The sequence below is a fragment of the Capricornis sumatraensis genome, chromosome 7, assembly GCF_032405125.1.
Source record: "Capricornis sumatraensis isolate serow.1 chromosome 7, serow.2, whole genome shotgun sequence".
In the NCBI taxonomy this organism is placed as follows: domain Eukaryota; kingdom Metazoa; phylum Chordata; class Mammalia; order Artiodactyla; family Bovidae; genus Capricornis; species Capricornis sumatraensis.
The window spans coordinates 88,790,742-88,812,564 of record NC_091075.1 but is presented as its reverse complement, the minus strand read 5'-3'; the positions used below and the strand labels follow the sequence as shown (position 1 = coordinate 88,812,564).

General features: G+C 37.2%; 1 protein-coding gene across 2 annotated transcripts in view; it reads right to left on the bottom strand.

The window, feature by feature from the left end:
* Nucleotides 1–212: 212 nt before the first annotated feature.
* The window catches only part of MOB1B (MOB kinase activator 1B), a 55,900-nt gene continuing 34,289 nt past the window's right edge, over nt 213–21,823 (bottom strand). For both annotated transcript variants that reach the window (XM_068975324.1, XM_068975325.1), the window contains exons 2-6: nt 19,108–19,274; nt 10,493–10,586; nt 5,961–6,094; nt 3,397–3,560; nt 213–290 (exon numbers count right to left, since the gene is read on the bottom strand). In XM_068975324.1, the coding sequence (XP_068831425.1) occupies nt 213–290; nt 3,397–3,560; nt 5,961–6,094; nt 10,493–10,586; nt 19,108–19,274 (637 nt within the window). The remainder of the gene's footprint in view (nt 291–3,396; nt 3,561–5,960; nt 6,095–10,492; nt 10,587–19,107; nt 19,275–21,823) is intronic.

The following is a 21,823-nucleotide window of genomic DNA, read 5'->3' as shown; positions in this document are numbered from 1 at the left end:
AAATTTACCCCTATCAAATGTATAGACAGTGGTTCTTGGCTTCCTCTAGCAATAGTATATGGTTTCATTTATTCAGATTAAAGAAAAAGGAACCCAAAGAAGCCCTCCAAGCATAAGATAAAAACAACCAAGATAAAAATAAAATACAACAAAATTCAAATACATGCCACACAGCTTCATTTGAGGAATAATTTGCATAGGTCCCCTTCCTTTTATCTGTCCTTTGAGGTGAGTTTTTCAATCAGTTCCTGGAGTGGTGCAAGTTCTCTTCTATCAATTAGGTTGAATTCCTATGTGCCGACAAAGGCAGAAGAAAGAGCAAGAACATATTATTTACATCTCATTCCAAAATAGATTTCCATTAACATTTGCTGGGAATTAGCTTTTAAAGTAAATGCAAGTCTTTTTTTCCTACTCTCTACCTCTTGCATCTTAGGCAAATCACTTAACCACTTCTGGTATTTTACATTTCTACTAATATTAGGATAAATTATCTCTTAAGATTCTGGAGAAGAGAATGGCAACGCACTCCAGTATTCTTGCCTGGAGAATTTCATGGACAGGGAAGCCTGGCCAGCTACAGTTTGTGGAATTGCAAAGAGTTGGACACGACTGAGCGACTAACACACAGACACACACACACACACAGAAGCCTGGCCAGCTACAGTTCGTGGAGTTGCAAACAGTTGGACACGACTGAGTAACTAACACACACACACACACACACACACACATCTCATAAGATTGCTGCGGGGACTAAATGTGATACTGTGTGTGAACCACTTCATGTAATCCCTGGCACAAAGTAAACAATAAATGAGACTTGCTGCTCTGTTAGGATGAAGAATTGGGACACCATTTAGATATATCCAATCAAGCAGGGACCAAAAAAATTCTCAGGCAAATTTCAGCATTATATGAAGAATAAAAGATTTAGTTTATGTTATTAACTAACATATCTGCAAGCTACGTAGAATACAGTATGAGAATGACATGAATAATGTGGAGTCCACAGATGATAAGCAATAAAATTCTATTAAGAACAAATAAGAAAGCCTGGATTTAATTTGTGCTTCTTTAGAAGTTCTATCACTGTCATTCTGAAATTCAATTCTGAATAGCTTTCCCCTATAAAAATAGCTTACAAATTATAAGGTTAAAATATAAAGGTTGTCAATATTTCTGATCTTCTGCCACAATGGGGCATTCTGAGCTCTCAATTTCACTCATTTATTAGCACTCACCATACGCCAACCACTACAGTAAGTACTGAGAAGAAACATTAAGGGGCATTTAATAGCAAGTCTACCACTAAGATTTGTGGGGTGTGAACCAAGAACACAAATGGATATTGTATCACATGACTAAGTTATTATATTTTATATTAAGCTAATATATTTTTATATATGTTTGATTCTCCTGCCTTGACAAATACACCTTCATAGTAGCTAGGAAGGCAAATTCAAATTTAGAATTTTAAAAAGACTCCTCAAGAGTCTACACATGAGGAGAGCCAGTCCTTGGCCCTCAGCAAACCTCCCTGATCTACCAAACCCCAGCTCCATCCTGAACTTCAAAGGGTCTCACGTGCAGGAATGTGGACACCCTGACTGGCTTATAAAGGCAATGTCCACACGCATTCATGAACAGCTGTAATATGGGTATTCAGGTTTAGAGATATACACCTAAGAGACATGACCTTTCCTTAAAACAATGGACCAACAGAAAAGATCCACGCAGATCCTGGAAATACACTTGGGACCATGTGGGCAGGGAATTCTGAATCTCAGGTACCCGAGCACATACCAGAAAGGACCTATGCAGGTATGTTCTTGGCCCTGTGGATTTCTCACTCTGTGGCGAGGAGTAAGGTGGAGAAGGGCCAGGGTAAAACTTCTAAATTGTGAGGCCCAGGGCAGGGGCCACTCTCACCCAAAGAGGTGATACTGTATAACCAACGGACCTACCTTTAAAACCATCAGTGTCCTCAGATGTAACGAGGCTCAGATGTGGTAAATACCACATATCAATTTCTTACTATTTGCTAGGCATTGAGAGATACAGGGTACTTTAACATTATACAGTAAGGTAAAACTAAACTTTCTGGTGAGAGAAATCCTCTCCCAAACTACTGAAACCTCAAGTAATCATGTTCTGCCTAAACTAAGGCACGGAGGCAGACAGTATAACATTTTCTTTGTTTCTATTGGTGTCTATAGATAGGACACACAGTAAAATAATTGCTCAGAGCAATGATTTTGGCAAGTTACTATCTCCTAAATTTTTTTTGTTTATATAGGTGAAATTAAGATACAAAAATATGTGCCCTCAGTGTGAGGAGTGTGAATAAAAGGAAAATAAACAAATTTTTCTTTGTGGAGATGAGTGTGAGAAAGGCATTTATAAGTTTATATACAAAAACAGATTAAAAAAAACAACAGAGTTATAAGTCATGGACATCTCCTACCTACCATCTTCCTTCTCCAACCTCCACTGAAAAATATCTGCTCAGTTTATGCATTTCTACTTTTTTCACTCCTATCTGTTGGTTCTCTAATTACTATAGCAGGGCAAGAATAGCCTCATTTCTTTTAGTCTACATGTCTAGGCCAGTTGTCTGAGAACTAAACAGTGAAGGAAGAGGAGGTCAACCTAAGGAGTCAGATCAAAGATTAATGGACTTCTGGAATATCAACGCTCTTTGGAACATTTTTTCCCCCTTTGGAATAATGGACAGTTATCAAATTCAGAACTTACTCAGAATATGGTTTTAAAAGGAGGGAAAAGATATGCTATTTAAAGTTCATTTCTATGCCAGATCTTCGAAAAAAGATCTAGAGGAGACAGGAAAAAGGAGTAGCAGGAGTGCTCAGAGACAAGTTCAACTCCATGTCTACTAGCCAAGTTCCCTATTCAGCTGCTCCATTACAGACAGTTAGCTGAAGTTAGATCGCTCAGCTTCACTGTAGACTTGTGATGGAATTCAGAAACTGAAGGCAAGTCTTTATCATCACGGCAAGTATTCAAGAGGATAGAGACTAAAGAAATAGAGCAAATTTTATTCTGACAGTATGGATGTAGCATTCACCTCATAACTCTATAGATGGCTGCTTTTACTGAGAAAAAAGTATCTCCTAATCCAACTTGAAAGTGAAAGTGGCTCAGTCATGTCTGACTCTTTGCGACCTGATGGACTGAACAGTCCATGGATTTCTCCAGGCCAGAATACTGGAGTGGGTAGCCTTTCCCTTCTCCAGGAGATCTTCCCAACCCATGGGTAGAACCCAGGTCTCCCGCATCACAGGCAGATTCTTTACCAAATTCTGAGAATTTGAGAATTTACCAAATTCTTTACCAAATTATTGAGCTATCAGGGAAACCCCTAATCCAACTTACCTGGACAAAAAAAATAAAGTGCTTGAAAGATGTATTGAGATGTGCTTCCTCTTGAAGCTGGATCACAGGGTCGAAATGCTGATGATAAATGTGAGCATAAACCCTAAAGAGGCGTTTGAGTATAGTTTTTGCCACAGACATGAAATTCTTCGGAAATGGGACACCTAGTAAAGAGATAAACAACTCTCTCTATTAATAAGAAGAGAACACAGCAGTATGAGTTTGTCAGCAAGTGACAACATAACTTACCAAAACAAGGCTGAAAATAAGAAATATTTTTATTACTACTTAATATACCCATTGCACTTTTCAAATGTTCTCAATATATCATGAATGAAAACAAACTTCAATGCTTCTATGGAATAAGAATCTGTCTTCAGTATGGCCCCTTGGGCCTGTAATATAACACCAGTTTACCAAAAATACCACAAATAAATGTCTGAGATGGTAATGGTGCTAAAATGCACACTTAGTCCCTCAGATTTCTTATGTTGAACAGAAATAATGTATCACCACATTTAGATACCAATATATTTTTATATTTTTTTTCCTACGGAAGTTATCGCATTACCACACCAGGACTACATTTATCTTGAAATTAGCTGTGGTCTCTGCTCAATTAGAGAGCTTCGCTTTCTGAATTAGAACACTTTTATAGCATCAAACAAATATAAAGCTAGAAAAATAAAAAAATCCACATCCCTTGTTAAACTGGCTAAATGATCCAGACTGGCAAAACACAAGCCAAATACTTTTATGGTACTACTGGCTTCAGTGTGATCACACTGCCTACTGCCCACTTAAAAATATTATAAGTCACAACAAGGTCTACTGTATGGCACAGTAGGGAAATCTGCTCAATGTTATCTGGCAGCCTGGATGGGAGGGGAGTTTGGGGGAAAAAGGATACATGTATACGTATGGCTGAGTCCCTTTGCAGCCTACCAGAAACTATCACAACATTGTTAAATGGCTATACTTCAATATAAAATTAAAAGAAAAAAGTTATAGGTCACAAGAAAACATAAGACAACATAAGACATTTGGGGGGATATACTATACAAAATAGTATGTTACACTCTTCAAAAATGTCAATGTCACGAAAGACCGAAAAAAGACTAAAAAACTGGAATAAGATCTGTAAATTAGACAATAATATTGTACTGGTATTAATTTCCTGATTTTGAACGTTACTCTGTGATTGTCTAAAAAAATACACACTGAAGCACATGGAGATAAAGGTCATCATATATGCAACTTACTCTCAAATCTTCAGGAAAAGGAAAGAATGTGGGGTCAGGAGGGAAGAAAAAATAGGGAAGGAGTGAGGGAAGGAGCAAAGCAGGGAGGGAAGGAGGGAGAGGGAAGGCAAATAAGTTAAAATGCTGGCAACTAAAGAATCTGGAAGAAGGATATGTAAGGGTTCTTTGCATGATTCTTACAAATTTTCTATTAACAGAAGTCTGAAATTGGGTTAAAATAAAAAGTTTAAAAATATGGAAGATAAAAGATAAGAGCACTTATCCCATACCATACTACGTATATAAGGAATGCAGTTTTGAAAAACAGACCTTTCATTACAAAGGCTTTGAAGTAGTTAAAGCATTCAATGAATGTGTCGTAACAGCAACTATTTACTTTGCTGTCTCCTCTACCACATCCTTCTCCCCCCAAAAGTAAAAAAGCATAAAATACAGTCAAGAAGTTGAAAAAGCAATTTCTTATTTTTTTCAGAAAACACAGCTGTAAGCAGTTTGACACAGTAAAGTCATATGAACTGTTTAAATGTAAATAATTTCTGCTTGAAAGTTTAGCCCTTTAAAAGGCCAGCGAATATAAAAAAAAGCAGAAGTCACTTAGGTGCTAACAGGCCAACCCATCAAATCTTGTTTTCTTCTCACCTAGTTTGATTTCACAGCCCAAGGTTCATGCTATGGGTCATGAATACAAATGCTCTGACAAAAATATAATGTAATACTGGGTTTATGTCATATAAAAGTAAAAGAAAGTGAAAGTCGCTCAGCCATGTCTGACTCTTTGCGACCCCATGGACTATACAGTCCATGGAATTCTACAGGCCAGAATCCTGGAGTGGGTAGCTGGTCCCTTCTCCAGGGGATCTTCTCAACTCAGGGATTGAACTCAGGTCTCCCACACTGCAGGCAGATTCTTTATCAGCTGAGCCACGAAAGAAGCCCCTTATGTCATACAAACTCCCTTTCTGAATATGAAATGAATAAGACAACAGCAGATGATGACCAGCTGTCTACCCAACATCCAGTCTCTTTTTCTCCCTTAACACAGGCCAGATTTGTTACAATCTAAGATATACTGATCTTCTTATTGTTTAAAATTATAGGGAGGTTTACCTAATTAATGCATGATAAACTTGGTATGAAAAAGACACTTTTCAAGCATATAAGAATAGAAATATTAGAACTATTTTGAAGTGGCAATTAATCCAGCATGGTTCCTTGAATATACAGGCAATTCTACTGTAAGTCCTAGAAAAGTATGAAGGTAGATAAATCATAATGGATCCCAGTTAACCAAAACAATTATACCAATTTTTGATGGAAATAATGTCTCATCATCCAACTGGTCCTGAACCCAAGTCATCAGGTAATCAATATACTTTGGTGCAGAGCACTTAATAGGCTTCTTTATGTTTGTTCCATCTGCCCAATGATACTCATATCTGTATTGGAAAGATAAAAAGCACACAGAATATCAATATAATCTATACATAATGTCTGTATTTTTTGTATTACACATATGTTTATTTTGAATATATTCAGGACATATTTTAATCTCTTCCTCCAAATAAATATTTTTTTGTGTTTGGCATTTTAAAATTGCTATTAGATTATTTTGCATTTATCAGGATACAAACTAAGATTCCACCAAACTCATTTTTTGTGAACTTTCCTTCATATATAACTTTTATATTTTAGAATCACATACAGTATAAATTGCCATATTAGAAACCCTAAGTTTATTTCCCACTTCTATGATGAGCATCTTTAATCTTTATAATTGTCTTCTTCCTCAAAAAACATTTTTCCTTACACAGTACAATTCTCTTTAACTTGGGGCATTAAAATTTGGGTTAAGGATAGAGAATCAAACAGAAGTGCCAAAGTAAAATGAATGAAAAAGAGAATGATTCAATATTTGAGTATACTTGGTTGAGGAGCTAAACAAGCCTTTGAGGAAGACTGGAACTCCAAATAAAGATGCCTATAGTATCTGGGTATTAACCAGACACTATCCTTTGGTACAATAAACTTTTAATGTGCACCTACAATATCAGAAATGATGAGTCAAGGAATGCTGCTCTTGAACAAGGGACACTGAAATGAAAGACGTTTTCTCTATTCTCACAGAGAAAAGACTGGTAGAGAAGACAAACCTGCAAATGAGTATGTAAAAACAGTGCAACAGAATGCTCATGCAGTTAACTACAAAAACATACACTCACAACTGCAACCTGATGTTTAAGATAATAAGCATGCAGCTGAAACTCCAAAGTACGAAAATGTCTAAACTGAACTAGCATTTAGTTTAGTTTCTGAAAGGTTACCTCTGTCTCTCCCTTTGAATCAGTTGTGTTTTTCTAACCTTGCCCCAGAGTTTGGACTGAGAGAACAACAGGTGAGTAAGGCTAGAAAAGGAGCTGAAAGAAAATATAATGGAAAAATACTACAGGGTATTTGAAACAATGAAAACCATCTTGAGGCAGGAAAAATAAGGATGCTTTCTATTTAATCATAGCTACTCACACTTGAACAGTAAATGTTAAATAGGATACACTCAAATAAATATTGTGACACCATGTCTTATTGCCAACCCTGGGAAACAGGGATGAAATGTTAAGTTTACTTTGAAGGTCTCCAATAGGCAATTTCCCAACACTTCCTGGCATCCTGTTTCACTATTTAATCACGTTCACAGTCAAGAGATTCTTCCTAATATAAAACAAAGTCTCAAGTGTGACTTAAGCTTCTTCTTGTTTGATTCTCTCTGGAGATAGAGAATATGAATGGTCGGACTTTAAACCATCATTACTTAGTCTTCCTGGAGAAGGAAGTGGCAACCCACTCCAGTATTCTTGCCTGGGAAATTCCACGGACAGAGAAGCCTGGCGAGTTACAGTCCGTGGGGACATAAAGAGTCAGACAAGACTGAGTGACTAAACAACAGCAACAGCTTAGTCTTTGCTTAAAAAACATAGGAATTTACCTACGTTTTCTCCCTTATGTTGGCTTCCCTGGTGGCTCAGAGGTTAAAGCGTCTGCCTCCAATGTGGGAGACCTGGGTTCGATCCCTGGGTTGGGAAGATCCCCTGGAGAAGGAAATGGCAACCCACTCCAGTATTCTTGCCTGGAGAATCCCCTGGACGGAGGAGCCTGGTAGGCTACAGTCCACGGGGTCGCAAAGAGTCGGACACGACTGAGCGACTTCACCTTCACCTTCACCTCCCTTATGTTATGAATCCTTAATGTTTTTGCATTTCTCTTATAATCATGTTTTTCATTCTGTTAATGCTTCCCATGTGTTCCATATTCATTTTTTAAAATTTGTATTTTATTTATTTATTTGGCTGCACTGAGTCTTAGTTGCAGTATACAGGATTTAGTTGTGGCATGTGGGATCTAGTGCTTTGACCAGGAACAGAACCTGCACCCCCTATGTTGGGAGCTTGGAATCTTAGCCACTGGACCACCAGGGAAGTCCCCTATATTCATTTTTAAATGCGAAAGTCAAAAGTAGACACAGTACACCAAAAATCATTTTCAATATCCTGAAGCTTTATAAAAAAAAAACTAATTTTCAATGCCCTAAAGCTTCCTGAAAAACAAAACTGTATATTGCTTATACTTCTAGAGTTTATAACTATGATCCCCTGAATATTTTTCTTTTGAAAAGTTTATGCTTAAGATGGGGAGTCCCTGAAAGCTCAGTTGGTAAGAATCAGCCTGCAATGCAAGAGACCCTGGTTTAATTCCTGGGTCGGGAAAATCAGCTGGAGAAAGGATAGGCCACCCACTCCAGTATTCTTGGGCTTCCCTTGTGGCTCAGCTGGTAAAGGATCTACCTGCAATGCAGGAGACCTGGGTTCAACCCCTGGGTTGGGAAGATCCTCTGGAGAAGGGTTCTGGCCTGGAGAATTCCATGGACTGTATAATCCATGGGGTCACAAAGAGTCAGACACAACTGAGCAACTTTCACTTTCACTATACTTAAGATGACTTCATCTTCTAACTCTATTTGGTCCCCAATGATTTTTCTAAATCTCACCTTTGACAGATAGTTGTCTGAAATTTATTTCTGTCATGGTATGAACTTTTAAACTGTAAATTCCCAAATATTCATTTCTTGGTTAACAACAATAATAAATAATAACAGAGAAACCACTCCAAGAAAAAAACTGCAAAAAGTATTAACAGGTGGAGTCTAAACAACACGGTACCCAAAAACCAGTGGGTCACTGAAGAAATCAAAGAGGAAATAAAAAAATACCTAGAGACAAATGAAAACAAACACACAGTGATCCAAAATATATGGAAAGCAGCAAAAGCAGTTCTAAGAGGGAATTTTATAGTAATACAAGCCTACCTCAGGAAATTTTAAAAATCTCAAATAAACAATCTAAACTTTAATTACCTGGGAAAATGGAACAAATAAAACCCAAAGTTAGTGGAAAGAAAGAAATCATGAGGAACAGAGCATAATTAAATAAGAAAGAAACTAAGAAAAAAATAGAAAAGATCAATGAAACTGAGAGCTGGCTCTCTGAAAAAATAAACAAAATTGATAAACCCAAAGAAATAAAATCAGAAATGAAAGAAGTTAAAAACAATGATCATTAAGAGATTACTACAAAAAATTACAGCCAATCAAATGGATAACTTAGAGGAAAGTGATAAACTCCTAGAAAAACATACAATCTCCCAAAACTGAATCTGAAAAAATAGGAAATATGAACAGATGGATTACCAGTAGTGAAACTGAATCAGTAATTTTAAAACACAAACAAACAAAAAACCTCCCAATAAACAAAAGTGAAAGACCAAATAGTTTCACAGGTGAATCCTACCAAAGAACTCATATAACTCAACATCAAAAAAAAGTAAACAACCCAATTAAAAGACGGACAGAGGACCTGAACAGACATTTTTACAAAGACATACAGATGGCCAATAGACACATTAAAAGATGCTCAATTTCAACGATCATGAGGGAAATGCAAACTAAAACCATAATGAGATACTGTTTTACATCTGTTTAAATGGCTATTATCAAAAAGACAGCAAATAGTAAGTATCGGCAAGCATGTAACAAAAAGGAAATTTTTATGCACTGTTGATGGAACTGTGAATGGGTGCAGCCACTGTGGAAAAATATATAGAGGTGCTTCAGAGTATCTTCACAATATTAAAAACAGAACTGCCATAAGAGCTGGCAATTTCATTTCTGGGTATTTATGCAAAGAAAATACAAACACTAATTTGAAAAGATATATGCAAACTATTTTTCATTGCAACATTATTTTCAATATCTAAAATATGAAAGTAACTTAAGTGTCTATCAACAGATGAATAAATAAAGAATATGTGGTATGTGTATATATGTATATTTATTTAAAGATACAAACCTCCAGTTATAAGTCAGATCATAAGGAGTATGGTCAATGACACTGTAATAACTTTGTATGGGAACAGATGACTACTAGACTTAAACATGACGATCATTTCATAGTGTATGGAAATGTCAAATCATTATGCATTACACCTGAAACTAACATAACATTGTATATCAACAATTACTTTTATTTTTTAAAATGTAATGGAAGCATTTTTAATAATCTAGTTTGGATAGAGAAGCAGAAGCAAGCAGAAAAAAGGAAGGATGGAGGACAATACAATAGGGAGGACCATAAAGCTTAGGTTAAGGAACTCTCTACTCAAAATACTAGTCATTGGTGAATCACTGAAGGAGATGGTAAATATAGAAATTGTAAGGTCAGAAATTTTCTTATCTAAGAACTGTATGATACAGTAAAATTGAGAACTGATCATAAATCATATCTTACTTTGGGCCAGCTGACATCACTGGACAACTTTCTTCTGTACAAAAATCTGTGATTGTTCCATAGAGCATGTTGATCTGATTGAAGAAATCTACAGCTACAAAGCAAATATCATTTATAGGTAAAGAGTTAAATTTTAATTTTACTCAAAGAGAATCTTTTATTTCAGCAAAGTATGAGCTCTAACCATATTCTTTCCTCAACAGAGAACAGATAATAAGTATACAAGAAACAATACTTAACTCATTGAATTTAGGAGCTTCTGGTTAAGTGACTCCCTTAAGAGAATAAAAAGGCAAGCACACCATATTGATGTATGGCAGAAAGCAACACAATATTATAATTACCCTTCAATTAAAAATAATAAATTTTACACAAGGCAAGCACAGAGTGGGAAAAATTATTTGCAACACATATAATCAATAAAAATCCTGTATTCAGTATATGTAAAGAAGTTCCATAGATCACTAAGAGTAAGAGTTTCTGAGTCTCTTGGCTATCTCTATGGAAAAGAATAAAATACGACTTTTCACTTAGTTCAGTACAGTTCAGTCACTCAGTTGTGTTTGACCCTTCGTGACCCCATGGACTGCAGCATGCCAGCCTTCTCTGTCCATCACCAACTCCTGGAGCTTGCTCAAACTCATGCCCATTGAGTCGGTGATGCCATCCAACCATCTCATCCTCTGTTGTTCCCATCTCCTCCTGCCTTCAATCGTTTAAACCATCAGGGTCTTTTCTTATAAGTCAGTTCTTCCTTTCAGGTGGTCAAAGTATTGGAGCTTTAGCTTCAGCATCAGTCCTTCCAATGAATATTCAGGACTTATTTCCTTTAGGATAGACTGGTTTGATCTCCTTGCAGTCCAAAGGACTCTCAAGAGTCTTCTCCAACACCACAGTTCAAAAGCATCAGTTCTTCAGTGCTCAGCTTTCTTGATGGTCCAACTCTCACATCCATGCACGACTACTGGAAAAACCATAGCTTTGACTAGATGGACCTCTGTCGCAAAGTAATGTCTCCGCTTCTTAATATACTATCTAGCTTGGTCATAGCTTTTCTTTCAAGGAGCAAGTGTCTTAATTTCGTAGCTGCAGTCACCATCTGCAGTGATTTTGGAGTCCAAGAAAATAAAATCTCTCACTGTTTCCATTCTTTCCCCATCTATTTTCCATGAAGTGATGGGACCGCATGCCATGATCCTAGTTTTCTGAATGTTGAGTTCTAAGCCAGCTTGTCCACTCTCCTCTTTCACTTTCATCAAGAGGGTCTTTAGTTCCTCTTTGCTTTCTGCCATAAGGGTGATGTCATCTGCATATCTGATGTTATTGATATTTCTCTTGGCAATCTTGATTCTAGCTTGTGCTTTATCCAGTCCGGCATTTCACATGATGTACTCTGCATATAAGTTAAATAAGCAGGGTGACAATACACAGCCTTGATATACTCCTTTCCCAATTTGGAACCAGTCCATTGTTCCATGTCCAACTCAAACTGTTGCTTCTTGACATATATACAGATTTCTCAGAAGGCAGGTAAGGTGGTCCAGTATTTCCATCTCTTTAAGAATTTTTTTTTTTTTAAAGAATTTTCCACAGTTTGCTGTGATCCACAGAGTCAAAGGTTTTAGCACAGTCAGGGAAGCAGATGTTTTTCTGGAATTCTCTAGCTTCTTCTATGATCAAAGAGACTGAGATTGCATTGAAAACTGACCTTTTCTAGTCCTGTGGGCACTGCTGACTTTTCCAAATTTGCTGGCATATTGAGTGTAGCACTTTAACAGCATTATCTCTTAGGATTTGAAATAGTTCAGCTGGAATTCCATCACTTCCACTAGCTTTGTTCACTGTGATGCTTCCTAAGGCCCATTTGACTTCACACTCCAGGATGTCTGGCTCTAGGTGAGTGATCACACCATCATGGTTATCTGGGTCATCAAGATCTTTTTTGCATAGTTCTTCTGTGTATTCTTGCCACCTCTTCTTAATATGTTTCTGTTAGATCCAGATCGATTCTGTCCTTTACTGTGCCCATCTTTGCATGAAATGTTCCCTTGGTATCTCTAATTTTTTGAAGAGATCTCTAGTCTTTCCTATTCTATCGTTTTCCTCTATTTATTTGCATCGATCACTTAGGAAGGCTTTCTCATCTCTCCTTAGGAGTCTTTGGAACTCTACATTCAGATGGATATATTTTTCTTTTTCTCCTTTGCCTTTCGCTCCTCTTCTTTTCTCAGTTATTTGTAAGGCTCCTCAGACAACCATTTTGCCTTTGTGCATTTCTTTTTCTTCGGGAGGTTTTGATCACTACCTCCTATACAATATCAGGAACCTCCATCCACAGTTCATCAGGCACTCTCTATCAGATCTACACCCTTGAATCTATTTGTCACTTCCACTGTATACTCATACGGAATTTGATTTAGGTCATACCTGAATGGTCCAGTGGTTTTCCCTACTTTCTTCAATTTAAGTCTGAATTTGGCAATAAGGAGTTCATGATCTGAGCCACAGTCAGCTCCCAGTCTTGTTTTTGCTGACTGTAGAGCTTCTCCATCTTTGGCTGCAAAGAATATAATCAATCTGATTCTGGTACTGGCCATCTGGTGATGTCCATGGGTAGAGTAGTCTCTTGTGTTGTTGGAAGAGGGTGTTTGCTATGACCAGTGTGTTCTCTTGGCAAAACTCTGTTAGCCTTTGCCCTGCTTCATTTTGTATTCCAAGGCCAAACTTGCCTGTTACTCCATATATCTCTTGATTTCCTACTTTTCTATTCCAATCCCCTATAATGAAAAGGATATCTTTTTTGGGTGTTAGTTCTAGAAGGTCATGTAGATCTTCACAGAACTGTTCAACTTCAGTTTCTTCAGCATTCTTGGTTGGGTCATAGACTTGGATTACTGTGATATTGAATGGTTTGCCTTGGAAACGAACAGAGATCATTCTATCGTTTATGAGACTGCACCCAAGTACTTATTTTATTTGTATTTCTCGGATAATTAGTGATGCTGAGCATCTTTTCATGTGCTTATTAGCCATCTGTATGTTTTCTTTGGGAAAATGTCTATTTAGTTCTCTGGCCCATTTTTAACTGAGTTGTCCTCCATGTGAACAAACGGTAACCTGTGGCTTTGAATCCCAACTCTATACTTAACAGTTGTTACTTAATCTCCCTGGATCTCTGTTTCCTACCTCGAAAATTTGGTTTATCTCAGAGTGCTAAAAAAAAAAAAAAGAAAAGAAAATACTTGTCTATCATAAAGGAGACATTTAGTCATTGTTAGTTTTCTTCCACAAAGACATGGCCTCAAGATTCTATGCAACAAATATTAATTATAAGCTAACCATCTGCTTTTTCCAAAACTCTGAAATTTCTATCTTCTTTAAGCTAACACTCTTTCTAGCAGCGGAACGTTCTAAAACAGCCTCTGGTTTCTGGCTATGAGATTAGCTATTGAATTTGCAAAATGTCCCATCTTCGACATTTATCTTCATCTGGCAAGTAAAACTGAAGCCAGTTCAATTCAGTTCAGTCGCTCAGTCGTGTCTGACTCTTTGCGACCCCATGAATCGCAGCACGCCAGGCCTCCCTGTCCATCACCATCTCCCGGAGTTCACTCAGACTCACGTCCATCAAGTCCGTGATGCCATCCAGCCATCTCATCCTCGGTCATCCCCTTCTCCTCCTGCCCCCAATCTCTCCCAGCATCAGAGTCTTTTCCAATGAGTCAAATCTTTGCATGAGGTGACCATAGGACTGGAGCTTCAGCTTCAGCATCATTCCTTCCAAAGAAATCTCAGGGTTGATCTCCTTCAGAATGGATTGGTTGGATCTCCTTGCAGTCCAAGGGACTCTCAAGAGTCTTCTCCAACAACACAGTTCAAACGCATCAATTCTTCGGTGATCAGCCTTCTTCACAGTCCAACTCTCACATCCATACATGACCACAAGAAAAATCATAGCCTTGGCTAGACGGACCTTGGTCAGCAAAGTAATGTCTCTGCTTTTGAATATACTATCTGGATTGGTCATAACTTTTCTTCCAAGGAGTAAGCATCTTTTAATTTCATGGCTGCAGTCACCATCTGCAGTGATTTTGGAACCCAAAAAAATAAAGTCTGACACTGTTTCTACTGTTTCCCCATCTATTTCCCATGAAGTGATGCGGCCAGATGCCATGATCTTTGTTTTCTGAATGTCGAGCTTTAAGCCAACTTTTTCACTCTCCTCTTTCACTTTCATCAAGAGGCTTTTTAGCTCCTCTTCACTTTCTGCCATAAGGGTGGTGTCATCTGCATATCTGAGGTTATTGATATTTCTCCCAGCAATCTTGATCCAAACTTGTGTTTCTTCCAACCCAGTGTTTCTCATGATGTACTCTGCATAGAAGTTAAATAAACATGATGACAATATACAGCCTTGAAGTACTCCTTTTCCTATTTGGAACCAGTCTGTTGTTCCATGTCCAGTTCTAACTGTTGCTTCCTGACGTGCATACAGATTTCTCAAGAGGCAGGTCAGGTGGTCTGGTATTTCCATCTCTTTCAGAATTTTCCACAGTTTAGTGTGATCCACACAGTCAAAGGCTTTGGCATAGTCAATAAAGCAGAAATAGACGTTTTTCTGGAACTCTCTTGCTTTTTCCATGATCCAGTGGATGTTGGCAATTTGATCTCTGGTTCCTCTGCCTTTTCTAAAACCAGCCTGAACATCAGGGAGTTCACGGTTCACGTATTGCTGAAGCCTGGCTTGGAGAATTTTGAGCATTACTTTACTAGCATGTGAGATGAGTGCAACTGTGTGGTAGTTTGAGCATTCTTTGGCATTGCCTTTCTTTGGAACTGGAATGAAAACTGACCTTTTCCAGTCCTGTGGCCACTGCTGAGTTTTCCAAATTTGTTGGCCTATTGCGTGCAGCACTTTCACAGCATCATCTTTCAGGATTTGAAACAGCCCCACTGGAATTCTATCACCTCCACCAGCTTCATTCATAGTGATGCTTTCTAAAGCCCACTTGACTTCACATTCCAAGATGTCTGGCTCTAGATTAGTGATCACATCATCATGATTATCTGGGTCGTGAAAATCTTTTTTGTACAGTTCTTCTGTGTATTCTTGCCACCTCTTCTTAATATCTTCTGCTTCTGTTAAGTCCAAACCATTTCTGTCCTTTATCGAGCCCATCTTTGCATGAAATATTCCCTTGGTATCTCTAATTTTCTTGAAGAGATCTCTAGTCTTTCCCATTCTGTTGTTTTCCTCTATTTCTTTGCATTGATCGCTGAAGAAGGCTTTTTATCTCTTCCTGCTATTCTTTGGAACTCTGCATTCAGATGCTTATATCTTTCCTTTTCTCCTTTGCTTTTCACCTCTCTTCTTTTCACAGCTATTTGTAAGGCCTCCCCAGACAGCCATTTTGCTTTTTTACATTTCTTTTCCATGGTGATGGTCTTGATCCCTGTCTCCTGTACAGTGTCAAGAACCTCATTCCATAGTTCATCAGGCACTCTATCTATCAGATCTGGACGCTTAAATCTATTTCTCACTTCCACTGTATAATCATAAGGGATTTGATTGAGGTCATACCTGAATGGTCTAGCGGTTTTCCCTACTTTCTTCAATTTAAGTTTGAATTTGGCAATAAGGAATCCCTCAGAAGAAATGGAGTAGCCATCATGGTCAACAAGAGTCCAAAATGCAGTACTTGGATGCAATCTCAAATACGACAGAATGATCTCTGTTCGTCTCCAAGGCAAACCATTCAATATCACAGTTATCCAAGTCTATGCCCCAACCAGTAACACTGAAGAAACTGAAGTTGAACGGTTTTATGAAGACCTACAAGATCTTTTAGAAGTAACACCCAAAAAAGATGTCCTTTTCATTATAGGGGACTGGAATGCAAAAGTAGGAAGTCAAGAAACACCTGGAGTAACAGGCAAATTTGGCCTTGGAATGCGGAATGAAGCAGGGCAAAGACTAATAGAGTTTTGCCAAGAAAATGCACGGTCATAGCAAACACCCTCTTCCAACAACACAAGAGAAGACTCTACACATGGATATCACCAGATGGTCAACACCAAAATCAGACTGATTATATTCTTTGCAGCCAAAGATGGAGAAGGTCTATACAGTCAACAAAAACAAGACCGGGAGCTGACTGTGGCTCAGATCATGAACTCCTTAAACTGAAGCCAAAAGGCCATTAACATATCAATCTTATCAACAAATTCCCTTCAGCCTTTTATGTACCTGAAATGTTTACTTAATCACTGTCAGTGAATGGAAATTATCTGTTTAGTCTCAAATCGTATTCACTTTATCAAGTGTCATTTGGAAAGATATACATATAAGAAAAAACTGTAATCCAAGATTTCAGTCAATTGCTATATTTTAAAAGCAGAATTCCATGTTCTATGGGGACGTTCTAACATGTCAGTTCAAAGTAATTTTCCTCTGGCTATAACTGCAAAATGTCTGTAAAATTTTAGAAGTTCCTGACGTTCTAGACATTTCAATAGTACAGACAGTTCTGGTTATGGAGGCAGAATACAGACAGATAACAATGATCTGCTTTTATACTTAAAAGTCAGAATCTCATGTAGGACGGAAGTTCTGTGTTACACTGCTGTGTTAGTTTCTGCTGTACAATGAAGTGATTCCAGCTATATGTATACGTATATCCCCTCCTTCTTGGACATCCCTCCCACTCCCCCGTCCCAACATCTACAGTCATCACAGATCATCAAGCTGAGCTCCGGTGCTACACCACAAGTTCCCATTAGCTACCTACTTCCTCAGGTTTTTCAAATTAGAAAATGAGCTCTCAAATGGTACAAAAAATAGCACAAAAAAGTATCAAAAGAAAAAAATGCACGTATGTTGGAAATTTATTCTGAATATTGTCCTTAAAGTATCACAGAACTATCTAATAAGTTAGATGAGTTTCAACAATAAAGCAAACAAATTACTTTTATCTCTTCAGTAAATAAACTCTCTGGGGTCAGGAGGATAACTGTAGTATAATAAATACTGCTCTTAAGGAACTGCTGCCACAGTGAGGTTTTAAGACATCAGTGGGGGGCAGCTCAATTTATAAATCCCATGATATGTTTCAAACCACAATAAAATACCATCAAATATTATAATAAAAATATGGTTCTGCTTTTCCTTAATCAAAGCCTAGACATTTAGTATATATTTTCAATTAAATTTAATTTTATTTCTACTATAGTCATACAAATTTCCTCCAATTATAAAACTTTATTAATTTTCTCACCAAGGCTGATAAACTTTGAATACTAGAAGTACCACTTTTATTTCCCCACTTTCTCTTCTTAACTCCCAGGAATATATTTACCTTTTACTTATATTTTTTTCTTTCTAGAGGTTAAGAATATATCATAAATATATTTCACTAATTTCATAACATCACTATTGAATTAAAAAAAATAATAATTAAGACAAATAACTGAGTATGCTACTCAAAGAGGCAATTTGAGTAGCATAGTGGTCAAACCAGTCTCTGAAATTTTATAACTATATTTGAGCCCAGCCTCTACCACTACTAGCTATATAACCTAGCTTAATTACTACAATTTTCTGTCTCAGATTTCTTATCAATATACTCGGATAATAATAATACCTACATCATGAGGTTGTAAAGATGAAATAAAGTAATCCATGTAGAAGAAAATAAAAACAATAATTTGAAAAGATACATGCACCCCAATGTCAAAGCAGCATATGGAAGTTAATAGTCAAGATACAGAAGCAACCTAAAACATTCATCAACAAATAAATGGATAATGGTGTGTGTATTTATATATATACGTATATATATATCTCCCTCACATACATACACACATACAATGGTACATTACTGAGCCATAAGAAAGAATGAAATTTACCATTTACAACAACATGGATGGACCTGGAAGGTATTTTGCTTAGTGAAGTTAAGTCAAACACAGAAAAATAAATTCTATATGATATCACTTAAATGTAGTATCTAAAAAATAAAATGAATGAATATAACAAAACAGAAACAGACTCACAGATATAGAGCACTATTGGTTATCAGTAGGGAGAGGAAAAGGAAGAAGGGCCAGACAGAGACAGGGGATTAAGAGGTACAAACCAGCAAGTATCAAATAAGTAAGCTACAAGGGTATACTGTACAGCGCAGGGAAATATAGCCATTATACTGCAATAACTTTAGATGTAGTATAATCTATAAAAATACTGAACCACTATATTATACATGTGAAAACAATATTATAAATCAATTAAACTTCAATAAAATAAATAAAAATAATTCATGTAGAAAGAATAGCAGAGTGCCAGAAACCTAGTGTCCTACAGACATCAACTGCTGTATTATTATTTTTTTCAAGAAGATGGTAAACCTACGCTTTGTATTACATGATAACAGAAGACAATTTCATGTAATTCCATATTCAGAAATAAAGTATCATAAAGGTTAAAGTGGATTGAGGTACCATTATATTGTGGTATTAGGTTGCTAACTAAATGCTAGAAAACACAGCACCCAACACTCACCTACAATGAGTCTACTAACCTAATTGAGAGTCCACTGAGAAACAGAAAGGCTACTTACTGTTCACTGCAACCCACTCATTTAGATCTTCCCCCTCAGGAAGCATGACAGCCATCCGGAGGTTGCCACTGCCAAGAGTGGCCTCTGCATGCTTTAAGAGCTCATACTGGTGAGAACCCTCTGGAATGTTCTTCTTTGGTTTAAACGTTTTAGATGAGCGACTCCCACTATGAATAGCAAAGAAAAAAAAAAAGCGTTTAAGGCTTGACCTTCCACAGAGTCTACCATACTATACTACTGGATAAAATAACATAGAAGTGATCCCCAAAGTCCACCAATATATAGCTTGAAATTGTACTGGCTACGTTAAATCTTGGAAATATCATTGCTGTAACTACTGTTTGATACCCCAAACTCCTACAAACCTTCTCTATATTCTCTACTGTAACTATAAAGGAGAAAAATGAATTTTTAGCTATAACTAATCCAGCTAACAAATCCAACAATAAATTACTGATTCAGGATTATAGGTTGTAATATATAAAAATAAAAAGGAGTCTGTGATAATCTTTAGTCATTGTATTCTTTTTTACCCCGATTCTAAGTTTCTCATTCTAAGATAAATAATTTCCTTTGTACAAGAGGCACTATAGCCCACCAGGCTCCTCCGTCCATGGGCATTCTCCAGGGAAGAATACTGGAATGGGTTGCCATGTCCCCCCTCCAGAGGATCTTCCCAGCCCAGGCTCTACTCTTAACACTGACCCCTCTCCGTGTCAGGGGTGTGGTGTGTATGTCTTTCTGTCTGTCTCCCTGCCAGGTGTGGGGGTGTGTGTGTGTGCACACGTGCACGTGCTAAGTCACTTCAGTCTCTACTCAACAGTCAAGAATCTCTTTACAAACACTAATCAGGTGATGTTACTCCTCTGCTTAAAACCACATTCAGTGGCTTCCCAGTGTATTTCAGAGTAAACTCCAAAGTCAAATATTAGACATAGTAAGGCTCTGGACCCACATTAGAGTATGGAAACTCTTCTTCAGTTTAATCAGATAACGTATTAAAAGTCAAATTCTCTCCCACCATCTCTGAAATATGAAAACGTAGAAAAGATTATCATGCCTACCAAACTTGAGGCTTATTTCATTTTCCTCCTCCTCCCCCTCCTCCTTCTCCTTTATCAAAATTTAGTGTGAAAAATAAACTTGACCAATAAATCTTTTGACAAAAGACATTTTTACTAATTTTTGTATGATTAAGTACAAAAATAGCTCTCCTAACGCCAATCTGGTGTATGTTTTTAGACCATGTATTTAAGCACTCTCCCTTTAATTAGCCCACTGATCAGACTGGTGCCGCAACTGATGATGTAACAAAGCTGCTCTGAAAAGGGCTGGCAGAGAACATGAGAACAACAAGCACATCAGCTGTGCCTGCACCCAGGAGGGTCCCCACAAATATCTATTTATTGAACCACTGTCCCTTTATGTGTTAGGCTTCCAAATGTTTTCTTGATTGATGACCCATTCAGAATTGGTCTTCCACAAAACTAAACACATTCTCCTCAAAGACCTTACACTTGGGTAAAAAGAAAAAAAATCTGAGTTTGGTTTTATGAAGGTCAGTTCTGTCACTAATCAGCTATGTTATTTAAGGCAAATTACCCAACTTCCTTGAGCCTATTTTTTCTTTAATAGTGAAAGCCTAACAACAATACTAAAACATTACCCTTACCTGTATCATGCAAGAGCTGCAAAATGAGAAAAAAAAGCTCTTAAAACCGTAAAATGCTGTGCAAATGTTAGTATCCTTCCTTTTCCTGAACCAGAATGACTCACAGTGAAACATGAAACGGTAGTCCAATGTCCAAAGCTGGACTCAACCCCTACTCCCACTCTAATTTCCTAAGACTGGATGGGGAAATTTTTACTTTGGAAACAAATGCTCTTACACATTAAGTTACAAATAGAATTTTTAAAAAATTGTTTTGGTTTGTTTTTTTTTTTTTTGGTGCTTTTCCTATATCAAGGTTCAAGTGATCTCAGAATAATGGTGGGGATAGACAGGAAATCAAGAAAACAAGGTGCCACAAAGACAGACATATAGATCAATGGAACAAAATAGAAAGCCCAGAGATAAATCCACACACATATGGACACCTTATCTTTGACAAAGGAGGCAAGAATATACAATGGAGTAAAGACAATCTCTTTAACAAGTGGTGCTGGGAAAACTGGTCAACCACTTGTAAAAGAATGAAACTAGATCACTTTCTAACACCGCACACAAAAATAAACTCAAAATGGATTAAAGATCTAAATGTAAGACCAGAAACTATAAAACTCCTAGAGGAGAATATAGGCAAAACACTCTCAGACATAAATCACAGCAGGATCCTCTATGATCCACCTCCCAGAATTCTGGAAATAAAAGCAAAAATAAACAAATGGGATCTAATTAAAATTAAAAGCTTCTGCACAACAAAGGAAAATATACGCAAGGTGAAAAGACAGCCTTCTGAATGGGAGAAAATAATAGCAAATGAAGCAACTGACAAACAACTAATCTCAAAAATATACAAGCAACTTATGCAGCTCAATTCCAGAAAAATAAACGACCCAATCAAAAAATGGGCCAAAGAACTAAATAGACATTTCTCCAAAGAAGACATACGGATGGCTAACAAACACATGAAAAGATGCTCTACATCACTCATTATCAGAGAAATGCAAATCAAAACCACAATGAGGTACCACTTCACACCAGTCAGAATGGCTG